Source organism: Alligator mississippiensis, chromosome 1, assembly GCF_030867095.1.
Source record: "Alligator mississippiensis isolate rAllMis1 chromosome 1, rAllMis1, whole genome shotgun sequence".
Lineage (NCBI taxonomy): Eukaryota > Metazoa > Chordata > Crocodylia > Alligatoridae > Alligator > Alligator mississippiensis.
In genome coordinates this window covers 307,007,395-307,033,388 of record NC_081824.1, presented here as the reverse complement: position 1 = coordinate 307,033,388, position 25,994 = coordinate 307,007,395, and the positions used below count along the sequence as shown (strand labels likewise).

The window sequence follows — 25,994 nt, the reverse complement described above, 5'->3', positions numbered from 1 at the left end:
AATACAAATTTTTCTACAAAAATTAATTTCCAGACTTTTTAAAATCCTTATTTCTCCATCATCTCCTCATTTACTCCTCTATTCCAATCCTAGGGTACATTCTCTTTCTCCCCCATTTCCTAACACTCACTTCTTCTACCACACATTACCCCAACACACCCATTTGTAATTGTTTACGAAGTTAATCGGCATGGATTCTGTGAAATCTGATTATAATTTAACACAGGAGTTAAATAGCATTAACTCCCACTGGGCCATTCTGTGATACTTGTAAAATGCTGGCAATTATGATTTATTAGGCATAACAAAAAGTTAGTGGAATGAGTCTAGTAACTAATGTTCATATAAATAGGTATTAATCTATGTAGGCAAGAGAGAAAAGGAAAGATGTGGAGGAGTGATGTTATAAATCCAAAGCAATTATAACACCCCTAAGCTATAGTTTTGACAGTGACAAATGAGGTAGAGTAAATCATTTAAAAAAGGATGCCAGGAACTAAAAACAAAGGAGCACATTTTTACTAACTACCAGTCCTGCAAACTAATTAAGGACAAAACTTTTTTAATCACTTCTTCTGCTACATGAAACCATGGTACTCAAGCATTTTTTAAATTACTTAATAATTAATTCAATAACAAAATAATCCAAACATGAAAAGTTTCACAAATTATGCAGAAAACAAGCATGGTTCAATGGGGGCAGGGAGAGTTGAACACATACAACAAGCAAATTCTTAGCATCTGAGGAAGTAAACTGGTGCTTATGAAAATTTATGCCACCCTGATTCAGTTAGCCTAAAAGCTGCAAATCTACCCTGCCTTCTCCCAAAGAAAATAGTCCCAGGATCCTTGCCATCATGCCCTGGCTCACAGTACACTACATACTCACAGACTCGGTGCAACACAATGATGATGATAAAAGACAATGATGAATGCACCTCTCCACTACCTGTTACCAAAACAACCATGGATGAGCATGGGGATTCCTGCTTCAGGGACTTCTTCCTTAACTAGGCCCTGACTCTGACCCTGACCCTAACCCAGATGCAGGACTCACAAGAGGGGGACAGCAGACAGACATGGACGATGCCACATGAGTCGGCAAAGAGAAACGGACAATGCCACACAAGTAAGTTTGAACAACTTGGCAGTGGGGTGGGGAGGGAAGAAGTTCACTGGTGCTGTGTTCAGGGGTCTAGAGTTATGGGGATGGGTCATGGTTCAGGACTGACTCAGGGTTATGGTCTCTCATCATTTAGGAAAGTGGAGAGGTGCAGTGGTGGTAATGGGTGCAGACTGCCCCTGCAATTCACCAGAGGGAAAAAGGCATTGTGTCACACAATGCAAAGTAAGTAGAATCAGTGGAACAACTGTGCTTGGACCATTGAAACTGCATGGGTCAACTGCATGGTTACAGCTTGAAAGGCTCGGTGCCTAGGTCAGTTAGGGTGGTCAATGGCCTAGTTCAGGTTTAATTAATGCATGCGAAGTGCTGAATGGAAACACAATCCACTGAACCATCCCCTGACAGCCTTGCATAGTACCAGCAGCTCTCCACCTGCCCTGCCTGCCTCCTCTCTGCCCCTCCCACTGTGGACATCCTGCATCCATGGGGTGTATTAGTGGATTCTGGAGAGCTACCTTTGTGCCAGTCCAAAGATGTCAATCACTGCAAGTAGAATTCCATGTACTAGTAGTCAGGGGCGGTCTCAACAGAGCTGTCACCTACACAGTTAGGGCCCAGTTCCTGGCACAGCATTTGGGGCAACAACATGAAAAACCACACAGCCAACAACTCCTATTTAGGAATATCTGAGCACAAGTAAAGGAGTGGCTGAGGGGGTAAAGCCTGGAGAGAAAGGGAAATGTTAACTAAAACGTCACCTGATGCTGCCCCGCACCCATTGTTATACAAATAGACTTTTTACCTATTGTTTTTAATCTTATGTATTTTCTTGAGTTTTGCATTGCCTTAAGAATTTTGGCAATTGCTTTGTATTGCTCCATTTTGTATTGCTTTGTAGCTTGACATAATTGCTCGACCTTTGTATGTTGTGTGTGAGAGAATGGGTGAAAGTGTGCCTGTGGAAAAGAAAAACATCAGCTGGAGACTGGCTGAAGAATGCAAACAGATAAAAGACCAAAACAAGAAAAACCTGCCCCAGAACAGCGAGAGAACAACAGCAATCGACCTTCAAGGAAGAACACAGTGATAACACAGCAAAAGCCCAGAGGACTGGGTTAATTGACAATGCTATAAAAGATGGGGTGAAACATCAATTTTGGGTCTTGTTCTGCATGTCATCCTGGAGCAACAGTTCATCCGACAAGATGGACCGGCAGAAGCCTGGTTTCTACTTGTGATCAAGTTGGCTTGCCGCTAAGCTGATCCGAGTACTGATAAGACTGGTATGTATACCAGCACAGAACAGAAATTGGGGTATGAATGTGTGTGTGTGTGTGTGTGCTGGGGGGGGAGGGGGGGGAGCAGGGAGTGTATTAAGTAGCCTCATCGTTCTCAAAATAGCATGTCACCAGGGTCAGGAACTCATGCTGCCAAATCAAGGCATGCCTGTGCATCAGGGCAAAGATTTGCTTGGTTCTACTACTTGTCAAATCTTGGAAGTTGCTGGAGATCCAATCCCAGCTGGAACAGTCAGCCAAGGAGGAACTGGAGGTTAGAATTCAGAGCAGCAGGACTTTTAGACAATTAGCACTTTCGTCTTCACCATGAGTGACTGTTGCCTCCTGAATCTGGGGGGGGCACCCGCAGAAGCTACTGATGGCAGCGGCCCTGTCAGGGGCGCACCAGTCCTACTGACAGTATCATTGTCGGCCGTCAGGAAGGGGCACTGGCCCCATCAGGGGGGGCACATGCACCCCTGTGCATCCCCTACCAGTCGCCTACGGTCTTCACTCAGGTGTTTTTGTAAAATATGCAAAAGAGACTCTCTAGCAAACCATGCCAGTATGCCTGCCCTCTAGCAACAGAGTGTGAATTGTAAGGACTGCATATAAGGATCACAGTAAATATCAACATGCAACTGCTCAGAACATCTTCTAACTTTAATACTGCAGAACATTCCACTTAGCATATACTAAATATCCTGTGTGACAAGGCCCTTAAATTCTTGTTTCAGTAACATAGAAGAAGAATTTGCACTTATATCATTTAATTGGCAAGGAAAAAACAAAATGTTCAGTCTGTATATTCAGTGTCCCACAGGTCCAAGGATTCTGTAAGATTTTCCTTAAAATTGGGTCGGATGAAAAAGTGTAGATAAGAGTGCCTTCCCAGAAGGAATTATGGGGAAAGCAGACCAAGCAGAATAAATAACTACAGCTAGATTATGACCAAGTTTTACTGCTTCATATTCCAGTATACATGTAAACAAACACCCCTGCCTTCTTTTCTATAGAATAGACTCTGGCTCATATCTTAAATTACCGCTAGCTTTCCTATTATACTTCTTTTCTACTTTGACGAATACCAGCTTTAAATTACCTCACCCTTCACTTGTTAGGCAGTCAGTAGAGAAATTACGATTTGCCTTTCCCTTCTTCATTTTACTATCTCCCTGGCAATTTAGAAAAGAGAAACTAAATGACTGCCACTTTCTGTCACCCATATTTTAACACTCTTTCTAGAGTATGTTTATTTTTCTTCATCTTGGATGCTTATGGGTACCTGTACACAAGTGCAGAGGCTGCTCCAACATGCTGTAATTACAGCACATTGGAGCAAACTCGATTAATCAAGTCTGCTGGAGTGTGGTAATTACCGCACTCCAGCAGCCTCCCGCATCTCGTGTATCAGCATCCCATGCTTCAAAATGACAGTGGGTGCACTTGGACTACAGCTTGTGGAACGAGCTTTAGTTCAAGCACTCCCCTCCCCCTGCCCCACCACCACCATTTTGAAGCACAGGGACAGTGATACACAAGACACTGCAGCACTTTAATCAGAGCAGCTCTTGGAGCTGCTCTAATTAAAGCACCGCACCCCTCACTCCCAGAGCACATGTAAAAGTGCCCTATGAGTACAGTAAATAAAACTAGAAAGCTTCTGCTTTCGCAGTCCACACTACTACAGTCACTTATGACTAGGAAATTGAAACAGAAGGATGTTCCTCCTTCAAAAGTAATTTGTCTATGGTGACTAAGTCTCAAATCTGAGCCAAAAGAAGGATTTATTTTAAGATGCTCTGACCTCCCCAACAGATGAATCATTTAAATGTAGAGTTAGAGGCTATAGGTCTTCAGTCAGCTGAACTTCTTAGTAATTACAGAATCTCAGATTCTCTTCTCAGAAACTGATTGAAAATGTCATCCATTCCAGACCTAATAATGGCTGCATTTTGCAGTCATCACCATCCTCAAATAATACAAAACTGCCATGAAAGTTCATAAGCAGCAAAAGTTTGATGTAGTGAAGCAGCCTCTGGATGCTGTTGGAATACCTTAACCTATTGAATTTAGGAGACAAAATGATACCAGTAAATGCAGTGAGTTGAACTATATTGCTGAACTAGCTCATGTATTACTTGGTCTACTACTATTACCAAAGAGAAGGATCTGTGAAGGATTAGCACCATTAGAAATAAACATTCTACAAATTCTAATAAATCTATTCAAATATTTATGTCTATTTACATAACTTTGTAAGTCTTAAAGTATTGTAAGAGCATGAATTAACATTAAAGTACCATAATTAAAAGATCGGATTTATGTTCCCTGCCCAGACACTGACTGGTTGTATAAACTTGAGTAGGTAATTTCATCTTTGATCATTAAACTTCCCATCTACAAAACTGAGTTATCACTGTGAAACTTCTTTTAACATTGTTAACTAAGAAGAGAGAAGTAGTAGTTAGTCATGTTAGTCTGAAGTGAGGCAGAAGGCAAGGTAGAGTTATATTTTATAGGTACTGAATCAGACATGCATACACTTCTGTGAGCAAGAGCTCATTTTATCAGATACCATGACAGAACAAACTATCAAACAAGAGTGATTTGAATGAGGATGCAGCAAGGGAAGTTTAGATTAGATATCAGGATTTTTTTTCTCAATAGAAGGGTAGTAAAACACTGGAACAGGTTACCCAGAGAGGTTGTGGAATCTCCATCCCTGGAGGTTTTTAAGACCTGGCTAGACAAAAACTTTGGCTGGGATGATCTAGTTGGGGATGGTCCTGCTATGGGCAGGGGGTTGGACTAGATGACCTCCTGAGGTCCCTTCCAACCCTAATTTTCTATGATCTTATGAATACCAAAGGCGGAGAATGGAAGGAAGCCCTTAAGCCAAGTTCTCTTCCACTTACGACACACATATGTCGATTTAAGTACCTAAGTGTGATTTTGTTCTATCCTGCTCAAGCCCCTGAAAAACTGTTAAAATACAACATGTGCAAGTCCTGTACTACTTGGCTACTTTTTAGAGGCCCAATCTTAAAGGTAAGATGACAGTGTGTTGTAAAAAGCATTAATGGATTTTCAGGGCTTTAACAGGCTGGAAGAGAATCACACTTAAGTACACTTAGGGCACGTCTACACAAGACACTTTAATGCACATTAGTTTAATCTAATAGGCAGTAAAGTGTCACCATCTACATGTGTGCAGGACTGACTGCACATTAAATTAGTCAAATGTGCCATTTGCTAGTACCAACAAATACAAGTACTAGATAAACAGCACATTAGCTAATGTGCAGTAGTGCATGTATAGGCACTAATGTCAGCACAAAGTGCGCCATCAGCCCAGCCAGCAGGGGAGCAGCCTCCTGCTTGGGGCATAGCCACATGGCTGGCAGTTCCTCCACGTGGCAAGGACAGCTCCTTGGCTGTACCTGGCTGATCTCCAGACCCCTGGCCTGCCCTGAGCATTGTGTCCCACAAGTCAGGGCACATGGCAGCCACAGCAATCCCACAGACCCCAGCTCTGCCCCTCAGAGCCTGTGCATTGTGCCCCTCTGCTGCAGGCACATACCAAGCCAAGCTGGCACCCAGAGCCCCAGCCTAAGCCCCTGAGGCTCCTTGGAAAACCCCCAGACACCAGAGACAGCATCCTAGGGCACCAGCTGGACCAAGCCCCTGAGGCTGCCATGGCAGCTTCCCAGACACCAGAGACAGCATCCTAGGGCCCCAGCTGGACCAAGCAGGAGACTACAGACCTCATCGCAGTCCAGGGCAACCTGGAGGTACAGTACCAGTTTGGCCAGGCCACCCAGTCAAATGTGCATAGCTATGTGTAGATGGCAGACCGCATGTAGGAATGCAACCACAAGCAAACTGGCCACCAGTGCTGCATGAAGGTGAAGGTGAAGGCCCACAAGGAGGAGAATTGGGAGTTAAGAGGACGCCATAGCCATCCATGCCCAAGCCAGCTCACTGGCCCACCTCTGGGTTGTATGCCTGGAACCAGGGTCCCCCTCCTTCTCTCCCCTTCCTGCCTTGCCTGGCTGAGCACCCCTCTGCCTAGCAGAGTTTCCCCAGCACACAGGGAGGTGGAAGGCAATTCAGAACTTTATTGAGGGGCTAGCAGCCTCCCAGTAAGGGACCTGTCACATGCAGAGAAACTATGATAGCAGCCATCTCCCTGGCCATGGGGGTCAGGGCTGGAGAGGACAGAGATAACCCTCCAGCTGATAGTGCACATTGCAGGGATTTGCAGGGTTGCCTGGGGCACCATTGAAGCTTGGGGCCCTGCACCAGGTTCTCAGCTGTGCCTGGGGCACCATGATGATCATTATCAGCAAAGTGTAGTAGGTCAGGCACCCCTTGGTGTGCTCAAACAGCTCATCATGGCACACCCGGGGGACTCTCAGCAGGGGCACAGGCCATGTGTGGCTGGGGCTCTGGTCCAGGCTGCCTCTCTGAAGAGGGCCGCTGTGGGGAGGGAGGGGTATCACCAGTTCCACATCCCAGCTGGGTGGGAGCCCTTCATACCCAGAACCCAGGCACTGCAGGCCCAGCAGCATGGAAGCAAACTGTCTGGCCTACAGGGTGGAGAAGGAGGGAAGTCAGTGTGGTCCAGCCTGGGTAGAGGATGGGGAAGGCAGGCTGCCTGTAGCAAGTGGTAAGCGGTCCATCTGCCCTCACTGTGGAAGTGGGGACAGAGGGCTTGGCCAGCAGTTGCCTGTGGCAGGGCCCAGCTGGCCAATTTACCATGTTCCCTGGACACCTATGCATGCATGACTCCCTCACCCCTAGCTAAGCCCCCAGCCCATTGGCCTCTCTGCAGCAGCTGCACCTATGATGGTACCACCAGAGGCCAGTGTACCGGGTTTGTCTCCCCGAGATCTACGCCATAGGTAAATCCACCCCACTGTTCCCCATGAGAGTTCACACCCCACATTGCACATAGTTGCACAGGGAAAAGACTGCTTTATTGTTGGTAGGCATTGGGGTGAGGGATGAGGTCTGTTGTTGGAGAGGGACGGTGGAAGTGAGTCTGTTGTTGGGGAGGGAAACAAAGATTGGTGTTTGGAAACTGTCTCCAGTGGGCATTGTCTAGGGAGTGCATTGTGGGCCTGGGATCCATGGCTGGCTGCCCAGGCACCCTACTGCATAGGGTGAAGGAGGAGGTGATGCACCATTGCCTCACACATATCATGCCCTGGCCCCATTGTCAGGTACATGGCCCACCCAGGGCCTCAATGGTGGGGAAGGCATCATTGCCACTGCTGCCCCAGCTGGCAATCCTGCTGCCAGGTGTTCTCCTCTTGCTGTGCCTCATGGAAGAGCTTCTCCCAGGTCTTACAGATGTCATGCAGCACACAGGCTGTGGTGATGACCCAGGAGATGTTACCCTCAGTGAACTCGAGGTGGGAGCTAAGGGTGCACCGGCATCCCTTCAATTAGCTGAGGGCACACTTGACCAGCATGCAGCTCCAGCCCAGGCACCTGTTGAAGTCTGCCTGGCACATGCCAAGCTGGCCAGTATAGGGGCACATGAGCCATGGCAGCAGCAGGTAGACAGGGTCTCCAATGAGGAGGGGTGAAATATTCATGTCACCCAGCTTCAGGTCCAGGACACCTGGTGCAAAGCAGCCACTCCCCACCAAGGCTGGCAGGGTGGAGTTCCAGAAATCTAGGCGTCATGGGTGCTGCCAGCCCAGCCGGCACAAATGTTTTTGAAGGCATCTCAGTGGTCCACCATGGCCTGCAGCACAACTGAGCAGAAGCCCTGTCGGCTGTAGTATGGGTGGTCCACCTCAGGCAGGCAATGGACAGGGATGTGTGTCCCATCTAGAGCCCTGATAGGCTTCCAAGCCCCCAGCTTTCCTCAGTGTATCACCTACCACCTCCAGGGGGTTGGTGACCCAGAGCATGGTGTGGCCCAGCATGTCCTGGATGGTACTACAGATCTCCAGGACAGCCTCCCCGGCAGTCCCCTTGCTCACACTGAACAGGTGGCTGATGTGGCACAGGCTGGCAGGATAGTGAGCTTGAGGAGGGCGATGGCCACCTAGATCTCTGTGGAGAAAGGAGGGCGCATTGTTGTAGGCTGCTGCTCCACGTTCAGGCTGAATTGGTGGAGTAGCTCCTGGAACGTAGCTAGGGTCATCCAGAAGGAGCCCATTCACTGATTGTCATCCCAGGTACGCTGAACAACACATTGCCACCAGTCCTGGCTAGTGGGGCAAACCCAGAAGCAGTGAAGCCAGAGCCCCAGGAGCCTGTGGACAGCACCACTGTCATGCCATGCTGGCATTGTCAGTGTCCTTGCGAGAGTCCAGGAAGTGGCCCACAGGCCAATGGCCAATGGCCCTGGGGCAGCAGTCTACAAGCTAGGCCCTGCACCTGGCTGTGCAGCAGCGTGGGGTGGACAGTGTTGAGGGCCACCTCGGCCAGGTGGTGGTCACTAAAGCTGCAGAGCTCAGTGTACAGAGCACAGCAGCAAGCAGAAGCCCATTGTGCTGGTCGTTGCTGCTGGTGTCTGAGTGAGGAACAGCCATGGCACACTGGACATAGGCTCTGGGGACAGTATCCTGGAGAGAGATGCCAGCAGGCTGCAGACTGCTCCAGGCCAGAGAAGCATATGGCAAGGAAACAAGGTGAAGGGCAGCCTTTTAAAGAGCACCCCTAACACCAGGACCCAGCACCAGCTGCCTGGGAATTCCCCCTGGCTGCTGCAAGGGGGCAGAGCAGGGCAGAAGCATCCCTGGACCCGAGTACTCCTGCTGGGCACAAATCTGCACCAGACAAGGCATATGTGTAGATGTGTTCCCAGGCAAAGCTTAATGTGTCTTATTTTACTACACATTAATTGCATATGTAAATACACCTTTAGATGCACAACAAGAGGAACAGAATCTGGCCCTAACTGCTACTAATCTGTATTTCCTGTTCAGTTTGAATTTCTCTTACTTCATTTCTTGCTATTCATGCCTTTGGTAAAACTTCCTGTGCATGTATATACAGGCTATTATGAATTTAGCCTCATACATCATGCTAAATCTTTTGCTGTGTTTAGGACAGGGGCAGTTGCCTCATTTTTCTCAGAACCCATTCCTACATTAGATTACTAAAATTAATCTACACTTATTGAATTTGAAAAAAGTTTGTTCATATAATTATTACTCACTCTGAGCACTATAATATAGTGCCTGAAGTAATAGTTTTATTAAATGAAGAATTCAAGATAATTAAAAACTCCCAGGAAACCTATGCCTCCTCCTATAAGCAAATTAATGGATATTAAGAATCCTAAATTAAAAAGTTACTTACTGGCACAGCACCTCACTAATAGCTAGCCCATACAAAGCATACTTGGCATATCTTTGTACAATGTCCCCTGTGGTCATTTACACGCATCTTAAGATTCTAAACATTCATTAGCTTGCCTGGATTGAAACACCTGCTTGATTGGCTTCTTCCAAGATTAAAAAATTTAAATTCTTTCTTTGGTATCATAGGACTTAGCTAGGATCATTAAACTTGTCCATTTTTAAGCTTTATTTACAAACCATGATAAAGAGAATAGGCTAAACCTACGATTAAAAGCTTCTTTGAGTATATTATGATACAAAAAAAAATTCCTATTACTTTTGAAAACACATTTTGGTCTTGAATTATTTAGAAAAGAAGTACTGGGAAAGGCAGCCCCATTCTAAAATGTATAAAGCTAAAACTTGAAAAGACTCCAGAGAGACATACAAGAAATCATCATTGAACTAGCTATTTTTGTTATCAGCTTATTGTTTCCTTTATTTTTTTCCTTAGCTTAATAATGCATTAGTTATGAATTCAAATTGCATTTTTCTAACTTATCTTTAAGCAGTGTTCCCTATAGCTTGAGAAAGAACCCTATGGGTGTATAGACACATTTGGGGAGGTTAGATCAAGTTAAAAATGACCACCTGATCCAACATAAGTCAGGATGTGGGGGGGGGCTAGTAGGGAGGGGCATCAGTGGGCAAGTAGGATCGGGGGGGGGGGGGGAGGGTTGGTGGGGTCCAGAACAGTTGGGTAGGATTAGGGGGGCTCACAGTTCATGGGGGGGTTTCCATTCCCCATCACCTGGGACCAAGGTCTATTTTTAGCCCCCAAACCCCCTCGACCTCCAGAGAAACATCCCCCTTGGTGAACTAAACCTCCCCTATCCCATCTGCCCCTCCCCCCACCCTGACTTACTTGCTCAGCTCCCAGCATTAACAAATGCTTGAAAAACTGGCATCAGAAGCAGCTGGCAGGATGGGGTGAGGGTGGCAGGCTTAGGAAGGAGGGGAAAAATCTGACTGGTCCACAGGGAGTTGTCCATCTGGGAGGTGGGGTTGAGGGGCTGGAAAGCTAAAAATACCAGGGAGGAAATAGGAAAAGCACAGCCCCAGAGCTGGAGCCAGCAGATGGGTTTTCCCAGCTCTGGGAGCTGTGCTGAGAACTACACGGAAGTTCAGAATAGTTCAATCAGTCTAAAAATGGCCAACCGAATATAAAGTAAGTGTACATCTGAAGTAGGGTTAACTTAGATTGGGTCAGCCATTTTTAGACTGATCTAACTCTCCTAAACTTCTGTGCAGGTCACACTTAGATTGACCTAACTAGGGATCTAAGTATAAGGTCCGCACCTGGGCAAGCTAAGTTAAATCATGTGTCCATTTTTAACGCAATCTCATATCCCCCATGTATATGCACCCCATGTGACTCCAACAGAGTCACGTCCCTAAATGCATGTTAACCAAAACAACTGAAATATGGCTTACCATTTCTTGGTTTCTCAAGACTCAGTTTAAGCAGTTTTTAAATAAAAGTACCTGACACCAAACAACTTGATTCCCATTTCTACCCCATAAATTGGTGAAGAATATTCTAACAATTCAGATATTCCTCAGATAACACCAATTTGTCAAATCCAGAACTTTCCATGGACACATACATATCAGTTTCAACAAGGATAGAATTAGGTGTCAAAGTTAAAGGGCAAGAGAGAGAGAGACACACACACACAAACCACCAACTCAAAAACAGGCATGTTAAGGTACCTCGCATAGCATGTGAAAGAAAGTTCTGGGCCCTTTTCCAGGTGATTCAGAACATAGGTTTGAATCTCACACAGTCTGAGTAATTCAGAAGCCTACATCATTAGGCACTTTTGCATAACCTTTAAAAATATATTCATGATTGCTAGATGTATGGCCTTAGGTTCCTAAAATTTATTTTTGGAGTCTCAGTAATATTAATAAGACACTCAACTCATTCTTACTGAACTAATAAGTATCATCAGCATTATAACATGCAACAGAAATATTCAAAATGTATATAAGCACATATCACATAAAGCCATTTACCTGTATATCTATGTCAAGGCTCACAACACGAAAAGCACTCACGAGTATCAAGCAATTGTGCAGACACTGTTCAGGAGTTTCTGGATTAGTATACATATTAACAAAATGAGTTGAAATCTGGAAAGAAGGAAAAAAACCCATTGTATTCTACTGATGAAAATTACTATATACCAATGTATTCAATATTTTTATGAAGATAGATCTCATAGTGTGAAATTAAGTTATACTCAAAGGAAAAAAAAGAACAGATTAATCTCCAATATGCATATTCAAGGCTTGACGTGTATATCTTTATGTTTTTCAATTAATGAAAGCCATTATTTCTGAAGTGGAACCCATACATAGTTATCAATTCTTAGAATAAATGCTGTTCTAGTTATAAAGAACACTTATAAGATATTCTTATTCTTAAATAAAAACCTTACCAAATATGGACAATAAGCTGCCACTTGTGCTGCCAATACCAGACCATCTAAGAGATCTCTGTCAAAATTCACTATCCATCTCACAGGTGGTACTTCACCTATTTGAAATGATATGAAGGGATAAATTAGAATTATCCCCTTCTCTTGAGGGGTGATTAACTCATGATTTCACAGAAACCATGACACATTACAGCATGTACTCTGTTCCGCTCAACACAATCCAGAGGGCTCTCTCACCCTCTGCACCATCCTTATTCTGGCCCCCAAAATAAAATTCTTCAGTCTCTCAGGCAGGCTGTCTCTACCCACTTCTTAACAGTGTCTATTCAAGGTGCACTTGTTAACCCACTTACTCACATCTAGGTTGCTGTCCCCTTTTCCTAGGCTTCTGAAGACTCCTAATTAGTTCTGGCTTGCGTCAACTGAACCTACTCACAGTTCTTCCAGTCTCCAGTACTGTTTCTCAGCTCAGTGCAAGGAGTGCTCTTAGCTAATACAGTTCAGGCCAGACTACAGCTCCCTCCCAAAAACCAGGCTTATACGGCTCTTAAGCCCCACCTGCTTCTGGTCGCCACACCTCTGATCATCAGGCCCAGGTTCAGGGGTTGGGGTGGTTTTTTTTAAGAATCACCTGGCTAATTTTTTGGAGGCTTGCTCCCCTATGGCCTTCACCTGTCATCTGTCTCTCTCATTAGCAAGCTCCCAGCTTTACAGTTAGCTTCCCTTGCAAGCTGTACCCTACAGCCTTCTCTCTATAAGCACTGAACTCACTCACCTCTAGTAATAGGAGTTAGGGACCCCCTGTTACATTAATGCTTTGTATTTGTGGCATGGGTGGGATATTGCTTTAAACAAAATAAAAGGGCACTGAAGTAGCAGGGAAAAAAGGTAGCCAAGTTTGGACCTTGTATATTGTATAGGCACCCTAAAATTTATAAAGGCATTTTAAAACAGTCTTCAAATACATAAAAGGTATTCATATGGAGGATGAAGACTATTCCGTGGCTACAGGAGACAGGACAAGGAGCTATGGTCTTAAAATTGCAGCCAGGGAAATTTAGGTTGGATACTAGAAATAATTTTCTCATTACGAGGGTGGTTAAGCATTAGAACAGGCTTCCCAGAGAAGTTATAGAATATCCATCCTTGGATATTTTTAAGTGCAACTTGAACAGACACTTGGCTAAAATGATTTCGTCAGGGACAATCCTGCCTTGAGCACGCGTTTAGACTAGATGATCTTCTACCCTACTGTTCTATGATTGTAAGTAAGGCCTCAATTCATTAGTTAGTAGTTCTTAAGTGGCTGGGTTATGTATCTACATGTACACAACAAATACACACAACTTTATATGTTATAAATGTATACTACATTCCATTGTGTTGCATTACGTTACATAGCCACTATTTATATATTGAGTTTTACTCACACATCAGGTGTTTTTACAGTAAAAATGTTTCATTATTCAAGACAATACATTGGAATACCTATATGTAAAGTGACTTAAATATGTCCAGAATGTTTGGGGGAAGGAGGGGAGGTAAAACAAACAAAAAAATCCTCTTTAAATTATTTCACCCAAATTCATCAAGTATTATGTAAATTAAACTTAATAGTTTGCATTTGTTCCTGTAAAACTAAACAGTTCATTTTATCTTTGTTTCAATAGCTCCCTGTTAAAATCTCACAGAATTGAATTATTTTTGTTTTCCTTCTGCTTTTGTGAAAAATAATCACTCAATTAATGTTCCCCATATTTCTTAATTGACAATTATGTTCCATAACTTCAACATGAAACACTGTGTTTAAAATATTTAGCAACCACCGTAGGCTTTTGCTTTTAAACTGTATAATGAAGGACAAAATTAACCAATTGGAAAAAAATATATCTGAAATACTTTGGGCAATAAGTATTGATATATATCTACACAAAAAGCAAGCCATATCCAAGTGTTTGGTACACCATTTGTATTTTATTTTCACAAAGTTACATTTGGTTAAATTACTGCTAATTTGTTCTCCGATTCACATATAGTTCACGTCTCAAATTACATTTGTTTTACATAGGCATCATTTAGCTACAGTTCTAGTGGTCTCCAGGTCACACCTATTCTGTCTGACTCTAAGTTGCCTCTTTTAGTTCATATCACAAAATCCTTTGTTTTGAATCCATATACTGCAAAATACTGGGCCTTTTAAACAACTCTAGCTATAGGATCCCCAAAGTAGGGAGCATTGCAGGCAGGGCCAACTGACCAAACTGTTACATAAATTGTTTTCTGGAGGACAAGAAAACCCAGTATCTATAGCAGCCATCAGACTCCACTCCTATTCCTGAAATTTGCCATGCTGGAACTAGCTCTGCAGGATTGCTATATGATGCAACACAATACAATGATACATAGAAAGCTTCATCGCCAATCATCAGAAAGAAAAAAAAAATTCCCAGGTACAATAGTTGCATATATAAGTTTGATTGAATATTACTGAGTTTATACTAAACCGGTGATTTAGAAGGTCACATGGTAATGTAAATTCTGCAAGTATTGCAATTATCATGCTCCAGCCTCAAGAAGCAGGAAGAAGTTCTTACCAATGGCTAACTCATTAGATATTAAATGTCCATATCAAACTGTGTACTAGTGCAAAGTAAATGTATTTAAATAATCAATCTAAAGTTAAAGAACGAATATTCTGGCAGATATTTTACTTTAAACAAGCAAAAATGTTTTTCTAGCAAATATATTATCAAATCCCAAACTACATTTGTTTGCCATGAAAGAATTTTGCAATGACTTCAACTGTTGTTAATGTACACCCAGAATTGGAATCCTGATATTAAATTAGAATAGACTGATGAAATCAGTACATTAATATTTGGATGTTGCTTCCACAAAGCAGGTAGGTAATTTGATTGTAAATTATGCAGTATTATTTCTCAGAAAAGCTGCTCTTTTCAGAAATATTTTATGATATACAGTAAAAGCTGTGTTATCCAGCATTTTACTAACCACAATACTCTATTAACCAGAATTTCCAGCACTGGGACTGAATCTCCAAAGAGGTGGTAAATTATGTACAGTAAAGTAGTGTAAATAGTTTTAGTTATAAGTGTTACAAGTTTAGTTATAAGTATAGTGTTAAGTGTACTGTACTTTAAAGTTATATGTAGCACGCTAGTGGCAGCACATGGCATACACCTAGATCACTTAAGTGTACTGTACATCACTGACTCAGGATTTCTCTTCACTCCAGTGCTGCTTTATTAATACTTCATTAGTGAGTACCTGTATACTATTTTATTCTTTATACAGTATGTTATACTGTAATGTACTGTACACTAATTCTTTGAAAATTTACACTACAAGTAATAATTGTTTTCCAACTATTTAAGTTGGTCTAATAAAAGATATCAGATTCACCCAAAGAACCTTGTCTGCACTACAAGTATGGCGCTGTATTCCTTGACAGCATAACTCTCAGATAACCAGAATTTTTAGATAACCAGCACACCGCATCCCCTGCGTCCCCCCTCCCCCTCCCCATGCCGGATAACAGAGCTTTTACTGTATAAAGTATTTTAAAAGCTGAATTTTCATGAAGGAGAAAGGAATACTTAGATCAAGACAAATGTCACTTAGAATGTCAAGATTATCTTGTTCCTGACTTCAAAAGTATAAGATTCTTATGGAACAACCAAGTCTTCCATTAGTGATCCAAAACTGCTTTTGACACCTAAGTCTAAAAGACTTATTTAAAAAAAAAAAAAAACTTGTACAGGGATTCTTACTTGCTGAATATATGTCTGTCATATTTTAAAAGGTTGGTCATTTGGGAAAAAAAAACAACTCTGTAGGAAATGTACTTGTTTAGTGCTCATGCGACAAGAAAAACGCTGAAGAGATTTTTCAGTGCTATCAAGAACAAAAATATTGTACATGTAAGATCAAATTTATGACCTGCTATTTTGGCATACTCCTCAGCAACAATCGGTTGAAAAACCTCCTTTTTCATTTTTTGCTCATGTTCATTGATGTGAGAATAAAGATGTTGTTTGATCTGACTTATTAAGCACCAAAGTCATCACGCTATTATGCACAGCCAAAGACATTTGAACAGGGAACCCTGAGATAATTTCCTTAACTGCCATAATAAACAATTTGCTGTGTACCAACTTAAAAGAAAAAAAAGCCACTTAAAAGAAAGATGGCAGAAGAAAGTAAACAGAGTATTAATAATTAAGCACAAGGGGAAAAAAAAGTAACTGTACATATGATAATCTACTGTACTACATGTTAAAGTGTTTATTATTATGTATACTTGTAATTAAACTGATTTTGATGCCCACCTACTCAACATTCAAATCTTTTAATAGATTTTAATAGATACAACTTTGGACATAAAGATTAACATCCACTAGATTGGAAAACAGTGGCATAACTAGTTTTTTCTCTGAACCATCCTCTTTCTTCTACCACTATTCCTTTTTCCTGTAACAATCCCTAGAGTTCAAGCATGTGAGGAAACTAGTTGTTGGGTGTTCAAGTATACAAAAAGGAGTAATTCTCTGCGTTTATTCATACCATTAGAACTGGCCAAAATATTAATTGTTCTCTGGAATGTTGAAATGAAAAACAAAACATGCAAAAAAACCCTTCATTTTGAACTGAACATTTTATTTTCCTTAAGACGTTTCAAACTAATTCAAAACAAAAAAATTCTTCTTTGATCTAAAATGGCATTTTGTGGTTAAAAACAATTTAATTTGAATTTGTCATGTTGAATACACATGAAATGTAGTTTGTTTTAGGAAAAACTAAAATCAAGAAGAATCAAGAATATGAAAAACCTTAACCAGCTGTAGTCACATTATATAAGATGCTCAATCCATCTGGTAATGAATGCACCGACAGCCTGCTTAGAGTTATTTAAAATAAAGATGTAATGCAATAACTTTAAAATTTCAGCAATCAGTCTTAAAAATGTGAACTAAAAACAACTCACTTCGATCCATCATATCCCAGATTATTTGTAACTTCAAAAGTGTACCCTCTTCTTTTCAATCTTATTACTATTGGGCCCAGAAAACTCTCACAGTGGGCACATCTACACATGCATTAATGTGTTTTTACTAATACACATTAAATTTAGTACCTCCAATATGAGGTACTAAATGAATGCACATTAGGCTACGGTAATGCACAGTAGCCCAAGTACATACTTTTTTAGTGAAACTTAATGCACAGTAGCCTATCCTACTGCACATTAGCATATTAGCACATTTATTTACATGGCCCTTTAATGCCTTCCCTACCATTTTAGGCTGCTTCCAGATGTGGCGGGGGGGAAAAAAATGGTGCTTTACTTTAAACTTGGCGCTGAGCCCAGCACAGGCCCAGAAGGGGCATTGCATTAGTTGGACCTGGCTTTCCCAATGTCTGTACAGATCACACGATACTAGAGGGGCTTTTGGGGGGCTTTTAACTAATAGCTGATTGGACCAGCTTTAGCTAAAAAGTACCAAAGCTCCACTGAAGCACCCGATTTATACAGACACTGCTGAGCCAGATTAAAGTAATGCAGTGCAGCTTACAGTAAAGCACATTTTTCCCCACATCTGTCAGCACCCTTAATTTTTCTAGCAATTCATGCAAACTGTGCCTTCTTCCAATGTATTTATACTTACATGGGTATTATGTATTTTGCTTTTTTATGCCTACATCATCCTCCCATGTTCTGTTACAAATATGAATTCTTCATTTGTGAGTTACACTGTATTTTTAATCTTACTTTACTCAAGTTACATTTATAATTTATCAGTAGACCTTATATAGCTTCAAGGAGTCTATTATAAAATTGGAATATTCTAAATTATATTAAAACATTTGCTCATGGTTTTCTTTTGAAAAAGTATGTTAAGAAGTATGTCTTGCAAATAGTTAATCTTTTAATAGTAAGCAATTTACTTAGGCAAACATACTTTGGAATAAACTAATTATCTAGAGAACAAAATTTTAAAGTAGTTATTTCTAATTATAACATAAAAGGTCTAGCATAAAAGCTGAAAACTAGATGCTCTGATATAATTAAATTTTCTATATGTAATTAGTGAGTTTCAGTATTGATAAACAATGGAAATCAAAACTCATGCACAGGACATTTCTATTTTGATTAAGCATATACTTGAACATTTTATATTTTGATTCCACTGCTGAGTCTGGCAATTTAAAAAGTACTAATGAACACCAAAGGCAAAGATTCTTAACTTTGATTTATGTAAATGTCATGTCAGAAAGTATCACAGAGCCCATTGGCTGTACCCATTTTTCATATCAATATTTATTATATTCAGTCTGAGAAAAACACAATAGCCACTGTATGACATGGTCACCAAAGACATGGGCCATCAAAAATAAACATGAGAGCTGTTCCGAAGATGTGTTAATGGGAACACTGGTACCATTTCTCTGAAACCAGAGTGAATTTACCTTTGGTAACTGTTTCATGATATCTGGAAAGCATATTTGCTTGTTTGTTCAGCTTCATCATAAACATTTAAGCTAAAAAATGAGTTCTTCACAATATTCTCACACACCCCTTATGCAACTTAAAGTATTTAGTTTGGCACATACTTATATTAAATAAATATATTTTTAATTAAAACATAAATTAAAGCATTAAGCAATCAAATTCAAGTTAGTGATTGCCTTCAACTGAAAATGGATCTGTAAACAATTTAAAATGCCTTAAATTCTGATATTGTCAAAGAAATATTTTTGAAAAGCACCAACCCTGCATTCATGAATTCAACAGTATACAGGAAAAGGTTAAAATAATCTCAGTCCTAAAAAATTTGCAGTCCAAGGTACCAAAAAAGATAACAAGGTTCACTCAGTGACCCAAAGACAAGGATAAGAATGGTTCCCTGCTCCCCTAAATGGATAATGCAATTTACCTGGAGAAAAGGAAATGTCTTTACATGGGACTTAAATGGCCAAGGTGAAAAAGGGGAGGGAAATGGCTTAGATTCAAAGCCCATCCAAAGTCAAAGGTCTGAAAGTAGACTGGAAAAAAAACTATAAAGTAGTGAAAATTGCTAAATCTTGAGAGGGATTCAAAGAGGAAGGGCAATATATTAGTGAGCGAGGGAGACAGAGTTACCAACATATGAGCACCAAAAATTATAAAGAAATCCTGAAATTCTCTCTATGACAAATTGGGTAACCTTCAAAAACTATGAAGGTTTCCACTGAAGGTATGCTACTCATAAAAGTCAATTTCCTGTGTTTGTGAAAAAGGACAACCTAGTCAATATCTGAGAACAAAAAAAAAATGTTAAGAATTTTCAGATTCGTTACAGCTGTATATGAACCTTTAATACTGCCTCCCTCTGCTTATGCAATATTGCCAGACAAAAACTAAAAGTAAGTAAAGATGGCTATGGCTTCTTTGACTGTGGGGTAGTGTTCCAGAAAAATGGATTCCTGGGAAGAGATAGGGTCCACCTGATGAAGGGAGGGAAGAATGATTTTGCCTACAGACATTTAACCCTAGTGAGGAGACCTGTCAACTATGTTCACTGGGGGGTGGAGACCAAAGCCCAGTGGTAAATAAAGAGCCTGGAGATCTGGATAAAAACTTGGTTACAGGAAGCAATAATGGAAACTTTAGCACTGTTCTCAAGAAGAGGACAAGAAAGTTGGTTAGTCACTTGTAATTTTTATACACTAATGTGAGAAGTATGGGGAACAAATAGGAAGAACTGGAGGTCCTAGTAAAACCACAGAATTATGATGTAATTGGCACCTCCATGGGGAAGCAGGGGCAGGGGCTCCTTCCGGCGGAGTCCCAGGAACTGCGCAGCAGGGAGTGGTGAAGGCAACTGGCTCCAGTGCGTGGAGCTTCCCTCCAGTACCATGTGAGTGTGGGGACTGCCCATGTGTAGCGAAGAACCCCTGCAACAGAGGTGACTCCGTAGGGGCTGTACTCCTCACCGCAGTATGCAGTGCTGACTGGAACTGCGCACCACCAGGCACCAGCACCTGCACTGGGAATGTGCACCCCATGCACCCCCACTTGCTGCTGCTGCCTGCAGGGCTGCATGCCATGTGGGGTGTGGGGGGGGTTCCTAAACTCCTCCACCCTCCCTCATACCCCACAAACATCACAAACCCATACCCTGCCCCCACAACCCCCCATATATACACCCCCAAACATACCATATTGCCCCCACACAACAACACCCCCTCACAAACCCTCACACACACATACCCCCACCATACATACAGACACACATCCTACACCCCACCAGACACACATGCACACACACACACACACACCCCACCATACACCCCCCCAACCACCCCCTCCACACACAATATACAAGACTAAGACTATTTATGAGGTATTATGCAATCACCTCTATTTACACTACGCAAACACAAAATATTTTTTGTAATAAAATGTAAATGTTATAGTAGGTGTTTGACTTTTAGCATACGATTTGGGGGGTTTTCTGGTTCTAAGATGGCAACCGCCCTCAAAAGGAGTATTTCTGGGAGGTAAGGGGAGGGACTTCTGGTGGCAAAAATCAGGAGTTAGGGACAGGACTTCCAGTCCCAAGATGGTGACCAGGGGGCCAGGCAACTGTCAAGGGGCTACCCATGTGGTCCTTGAAAGCTCACCCAACCTCACTAAGCAGCTCTCCAGCCAAAGTAATTGCCTGCCTCTGAGCTAGATACTTTCAAGTAAGCAGAGCTGGCTGGGATGCATCCCAAAATATCAAAGGAATTGCCTGAAGTAATTTTGGAGCCATGAGCTACCCTTTTTGAGAACTCATGGAGGTTGGGTGAGATTTCAGACGCCTGTAAAAGGGCAAATATAGTGACTATTTTTAAGAAAGGGAAGGAGGACAATCCGGGAAATTACAGACCAGTCAGCCTGACCTTGATACCCAGAAAGATCATGGAGCAGGTTCCCAAGGAATCTGCTGTGAAACACCTAAAAGAGAACAAAATGATCAGAAACAATCAGCATTGATTCACCAAGAGCAAGTCATGCTTGACCAATCTGATTTCCTTCTACAATAAAGTAACAGGCTCTGTGGATGAGGGGATAGCAGTGGACCTGGAATACCTTGACTACAGCAAGGCTTTTGACACTGTCTTCCATGACAGGCTCTACAGGCAGGATAGAGAAGGAAGGAAGGGAGGGAGTGTGGCGCTCTATGTCAAAGAGCAATACACATCCTCTGCCAGCAAAATGGAGTCAGAGGAGGGGCAAGCTGTAGCGCTCTAGGTCAAGATACAAGGGGGTCATGGGGAGAGGGATTTAACGGTGGGGGTCTACTACAGACCCCCCAACCAAGGGGAGGAGCTGGACCAGGAATTTTTGGGCCAGCTTGCAGAGGCACTTAAGGCAAGGGATGTAGTTGTCATGGGTGATCTAAATTACCCAGACATCTGCTGGGAGGAGCAGTCAGCCAGGTCAGACTGTTCCAGGAGGTTCCTGGCCGAGATACAGGACCTCCACTTCACCCAGGAGGTGCACAGTCCCACCAGAGGAAAATGCCCTGTTGGACCTCGTTCTGGCCACAGGTGATGATTTGGTAAGAGGGCTCCAGGTCCTTGACCACCTAGGTGATAGCGATCATTGCTTGCTGGAATTCACCATCCAGAACAGGGTGACAAGGGCCTGCAGCAAGGCGGTAGCCCTAGACTTCAAGAGGGCCAACTTCAATGAGTTGAGATTGGTGGGAAAGGCGCTGGGGTTCTCAAGGGCAGGAAAACTTAGTGCCCAAGATGAGTGGTCGTTCCTTAAGGAGACGATACTCAGGGCCCAAAGGGTGAAGATCCCAACAAGAAGCAAGGGGGACAAGAGTGCCCAAAAGCCCCCCTGGCTCACCAAGGACATCTGGGAATGCCTGGTTGCCAAAAAGTCGGCGTACACCCGTGGAAGGGGGGGGGCAGGCTATCTCAAAAGAGGAGTATACCTCCACTGCTCGGGCCTGCAGGGGGGCTGTTAGGAAAGCCAAGGCACACACAGAGCTAGGACTAGCGTCCAAGGTCAAAGATAATAAAAAGTCCTTTTTCAAAAATATAGGGAGGATGAAAAAGGCACTGGGAAACGTGGGGCCCCTGCAAGATACGCTGGGCAATCTGGTGGGTGCGCCAGAGGAGAAAGCACACCTCTTTAACAAATTCTTCACCTCCATTTTCTTGTGCAGGGACCGGGACTCTGCCCCCCCCCGTGATTCAAGACAGACTCGAGGGGAATGCCTCCAGACCTAAGCTTGAGGAGGACCAGGTTAGAGTGCTTCTGGAAGGGCTGGACGTGTTCAAATGAGCAGGTCTAGATGCTCTCCACCCCAGGGTGTTGAGGGAGCTAGCAGGGGTTATTGCAGGGCCCTTGGCATGGCTTTATGAGTGCTTGTGGTGCTCAGGCCAGGTACCAGAAGATTAAAAAAAGAGAGGAGGAAGGACCCGGGCAACTATAGGCCCGTCAGTCTTACCTCAATCTTGGGGAAAGTCTTTGAGAAGATTATCAAGGAGCAGATCTGTGATGGGCCTGCATTGGGGATGATGCTCAAGGGCAACCAGCACGGTTTCATTAGGGGCAGGTCATGTCAGACCAACCTGATTGCCTTTTACGATCAGGTCACAAAAGCATTGGATGCAGGTGTCGCCATGGATGTAGTCTTTCTGGACTTCAGCAAGGCCTTTGACACTGTCGACCACCCCATCCTCATTAAAAAACTAGGCGACTGTGGCATCGATGCCTACATGGTCAGATGGATTGCTAATTGGCTGAAGGGTTGTACTCAGAGGGTGGTGGTGGACAGGTCATATTCGACATGGGGGGAAGTGGGCAGCGGAGTCCCCCAGGGCTCGGTCCTTGGGCCTGCACTGTTCAATTTCTTTATCAGTGATTTGGACAACAGGGTGAAAAGCAACCTGTTTAAATTTGCTGATGATACCAAAATTTGGGGTGAGGTGGGCATGCTAGTAGGAAAGGAAAGACTGCAGCAAGATCTGGATAGGTTGCAGGGGTGGGCTAACAAAAACAGGATGCATTTCAATACTGACAAGTGCAGGGTGCTGCACTTGGCCAGTAGTAACCAGCAGCACACTTATAAGATGGGAAACTCCCTTCTTGAGAGCACGGAGGCAGAAAGGGATCTTAGAGTCATCATTGACTCCAAGATGAACATGGGCCAACAATGTGAGGTCACGGTCGGCAGGGCTAACCGGACCTTATCATGCATCCACAGGTGCATCTCAAGTAGGGCCAAGGAGGCGATCCTCCCCCTCTACGCGACACTGGTCAGGCCACAGCTGGAGTACTGTGTCCAGTTCTGGGCACCCCACTTCAAGAGGGATGTGGACAGCATTGAGAGGGTCCAGAGGAGGGCCACCCGCATGATCTGGGGACAGCAGGGCAGACCCTACAATGAAAGGCTACGGGACCTGAACCTGTTCAGCCTTCACAAGAGAAAGCTGAGGGGGGACCTGGTGACCATCTATAAACTCACTAGGGGGGGACCAGAAGGGTTTGGGGGAGACCTTGTTTCCCCTAGCGCCCCCCGGGATAACAAGGAATAACGGCCACAAGTTGTTGGAGAATAGGTTTAGATTAGATATCCGTAAGAACTACTTCACAGTTAGGGCGGCTAGGATCTGGAACCAACTTCCAAGGGAAGTGGTGCTGGCTCCTATCCTGGGGGTCTTTAAGAAGAGGTTTGATGCCTACCTGGCTGGGGTCATTTGAGCCCAGTTTTCCTCCTGCCCAGGCAGGGGGTCAGACTTGAAGATCTACAAGGTCCCTTCCAACCCTATGTCTATGATTCTATGATTCTATGACATTGTCACTAACAAACCAAGGAAACATAGACTAAACAAAAGTACTGCATGATAGATGATAACTGGTTGGATCATTGTGCTCAGTGAGCAGTCCTCAATGGCTAAATGTCTAGTTGGGAGAAGGTACCAAGTGGGGTTCCCCAGAGGCCTGCCCTGGGTCCAGTATTATTCACCATCTTCATTAATCATTGGGATGCTTAGCAAAGTTGCAGATGACACCAAGTTGAGTGAATTTGTGGTCACTCCAGAGGACAGAGCTAGGATCCAGAATTACCTGGCTAGACTGGAGAAGTGGTAAAAACCAACCGTATGAAATTCAACAAGGCCAAGTGTGAAGTCCTGAAGTTGGGACAGAATAACTGTATGCACAACTACAGCTGCAGAATGACTGGCCAGGTTGCAGTACTTCAAAGAAGGACCCTGGAGGTTAAGGTGGACCATAAGCTGAATTTGAGCCAACAGAGTGCTTTTGTTGCAAAAAAAGGCCACTAACACTCTGGGCGGTATTAACAGAAGTATCACTTTCAAATCCAGGGAAGTAATTCTTCTACTCTATTCAGCACTGCTGAGGCCTCAGCTGGAGTACTGTGTCCAGTTTTGGGCCCCACACTTCAAGAAGATGGACAGTTTGGAAAGAATCAGGCACAGGGCAGTAAAAATCATCAGGGTCCTGGGAAGCAAGACTTACTAGGAAAGGCTGAAAGAGCTAGGGTTATTAAGCCTACAGAAGAGAAGACTAAGAAAGGATTTGATATTAGTCTTAAAATACCTGAAGGGTGATTATACAAGGGATAGAGATGAGCTTCATCAAGGGAAATTTAAGTTAGAGATTTTGAGGAACTCTCTGACCATGAGGGAGGTCAGGCATTGGAACAGTCTACCTACAGAAGTCATGAATCTCTGCACTTGGAGACTTTCAAAAGGAGGCTAGCCAGACACTTTGCTGGGATGGTTTAGTAAGGGATGATTCTGCCTTGAGCAGGTGACTGGACTATATGACCTTATGGGCCATGTCCAGATGAGCGCAGCCATATGGAATGTGACACCGCAGCCAAGTCTGCGGTGTCACATACTGAACATTCAGCTGTTCTCAATGCTGCAGGGGAGCAACACAGGTATATCCAGGGGTCAAAAAAACCCATGCAAAAAAAAAAAAAAAGCAAAAAGCAGAGTGGCACATGCAGGAGCAGCGCATGCCACTTAAAACTGGAGCCTGGCTAGCTAGAGGCACACTCCAGCTGCCAGCTAGACACTGAGCAGGAGGATGACCGCTGCTGCAGTTCCAAGAGGCCCCCAGGACCCTAGGCAAGGCTGCTGGGGCCAGCCCAGTGCTGGCCTCAGCCTCCTCTACCCCACCCAGGGTAACCATGGCACGGGTGTTCCTTAGGGATATCTAGTGGCAGCACAAGGTGTCCCGCTGCTAGTTGTCCTCAGGGAACCAAACATTCATGCTTGTGCAGATGTTGCCATGAGGTCCCTTACAGCCCTACTTTCCCATGATACCGTGATCCTAAGATTGCAAGTATATATCAGTAATATGGGGTTATGCATATGACTGTAGTGTGGCAATTTAAGTCATTTTAGTTTCATCCTATAGTGACACAACACAATAGTTGTCTGAACATAATAAAGGTGTTTTGGTGTTTGCATTACTAGATTAGATCAAACTGATTTTTTAAACATAATAGATATTCTCATGTGTCACTAAACACAAGATGTATTTTTAGGGTGCTCTTTCTATAGTATAATTTTCTAAAGCCATGCCCTTTCTATATCTGTATTTTTTAAATCTTAACTCCAAATGTCCTAGTTTCTTAATTCTTAGCTTTCTGCAAAATATAAAATGCCTGAATGCATTTCAGTCTAGGTTACTGACGGAGATGGTGGCTCCAGCGGCCACATGGTGCCTGGTGGCTGAGGC

The 25,994-nt window shown here is 43.3% G+C and overlaps 1 protein-coding gene across 1 annotated transcript in view; it reads right to left on the bottom strand.

Moving 5' to 3' along the window:
* Nucleotides 1-25,994, bottom strand: part of CFAP47 (cilia and flagella associated protein 47) — a 773,444-nt gene that overhangs the window by 540,755 nt on the left and 206,695 nt on the right. Inside the window, exons 34-35 of the mRNA XM_059724382.1 lie at nucleotides 12,215-12,312; nucleotides 11,790-11,906 (exon numbers count right to left, since the gene is read on the bottom strand). Coding sequence (XP_059580365.1) covers nucleotides 11,790-11,906; nucleotides 12,215-12,312 — 215 coding nt within the window. The remainder of the gene's footprint in view (nucleotides 1-11,789; nucleotides 11,907-12,214; nucleotides 12,313-25,994) is intronic.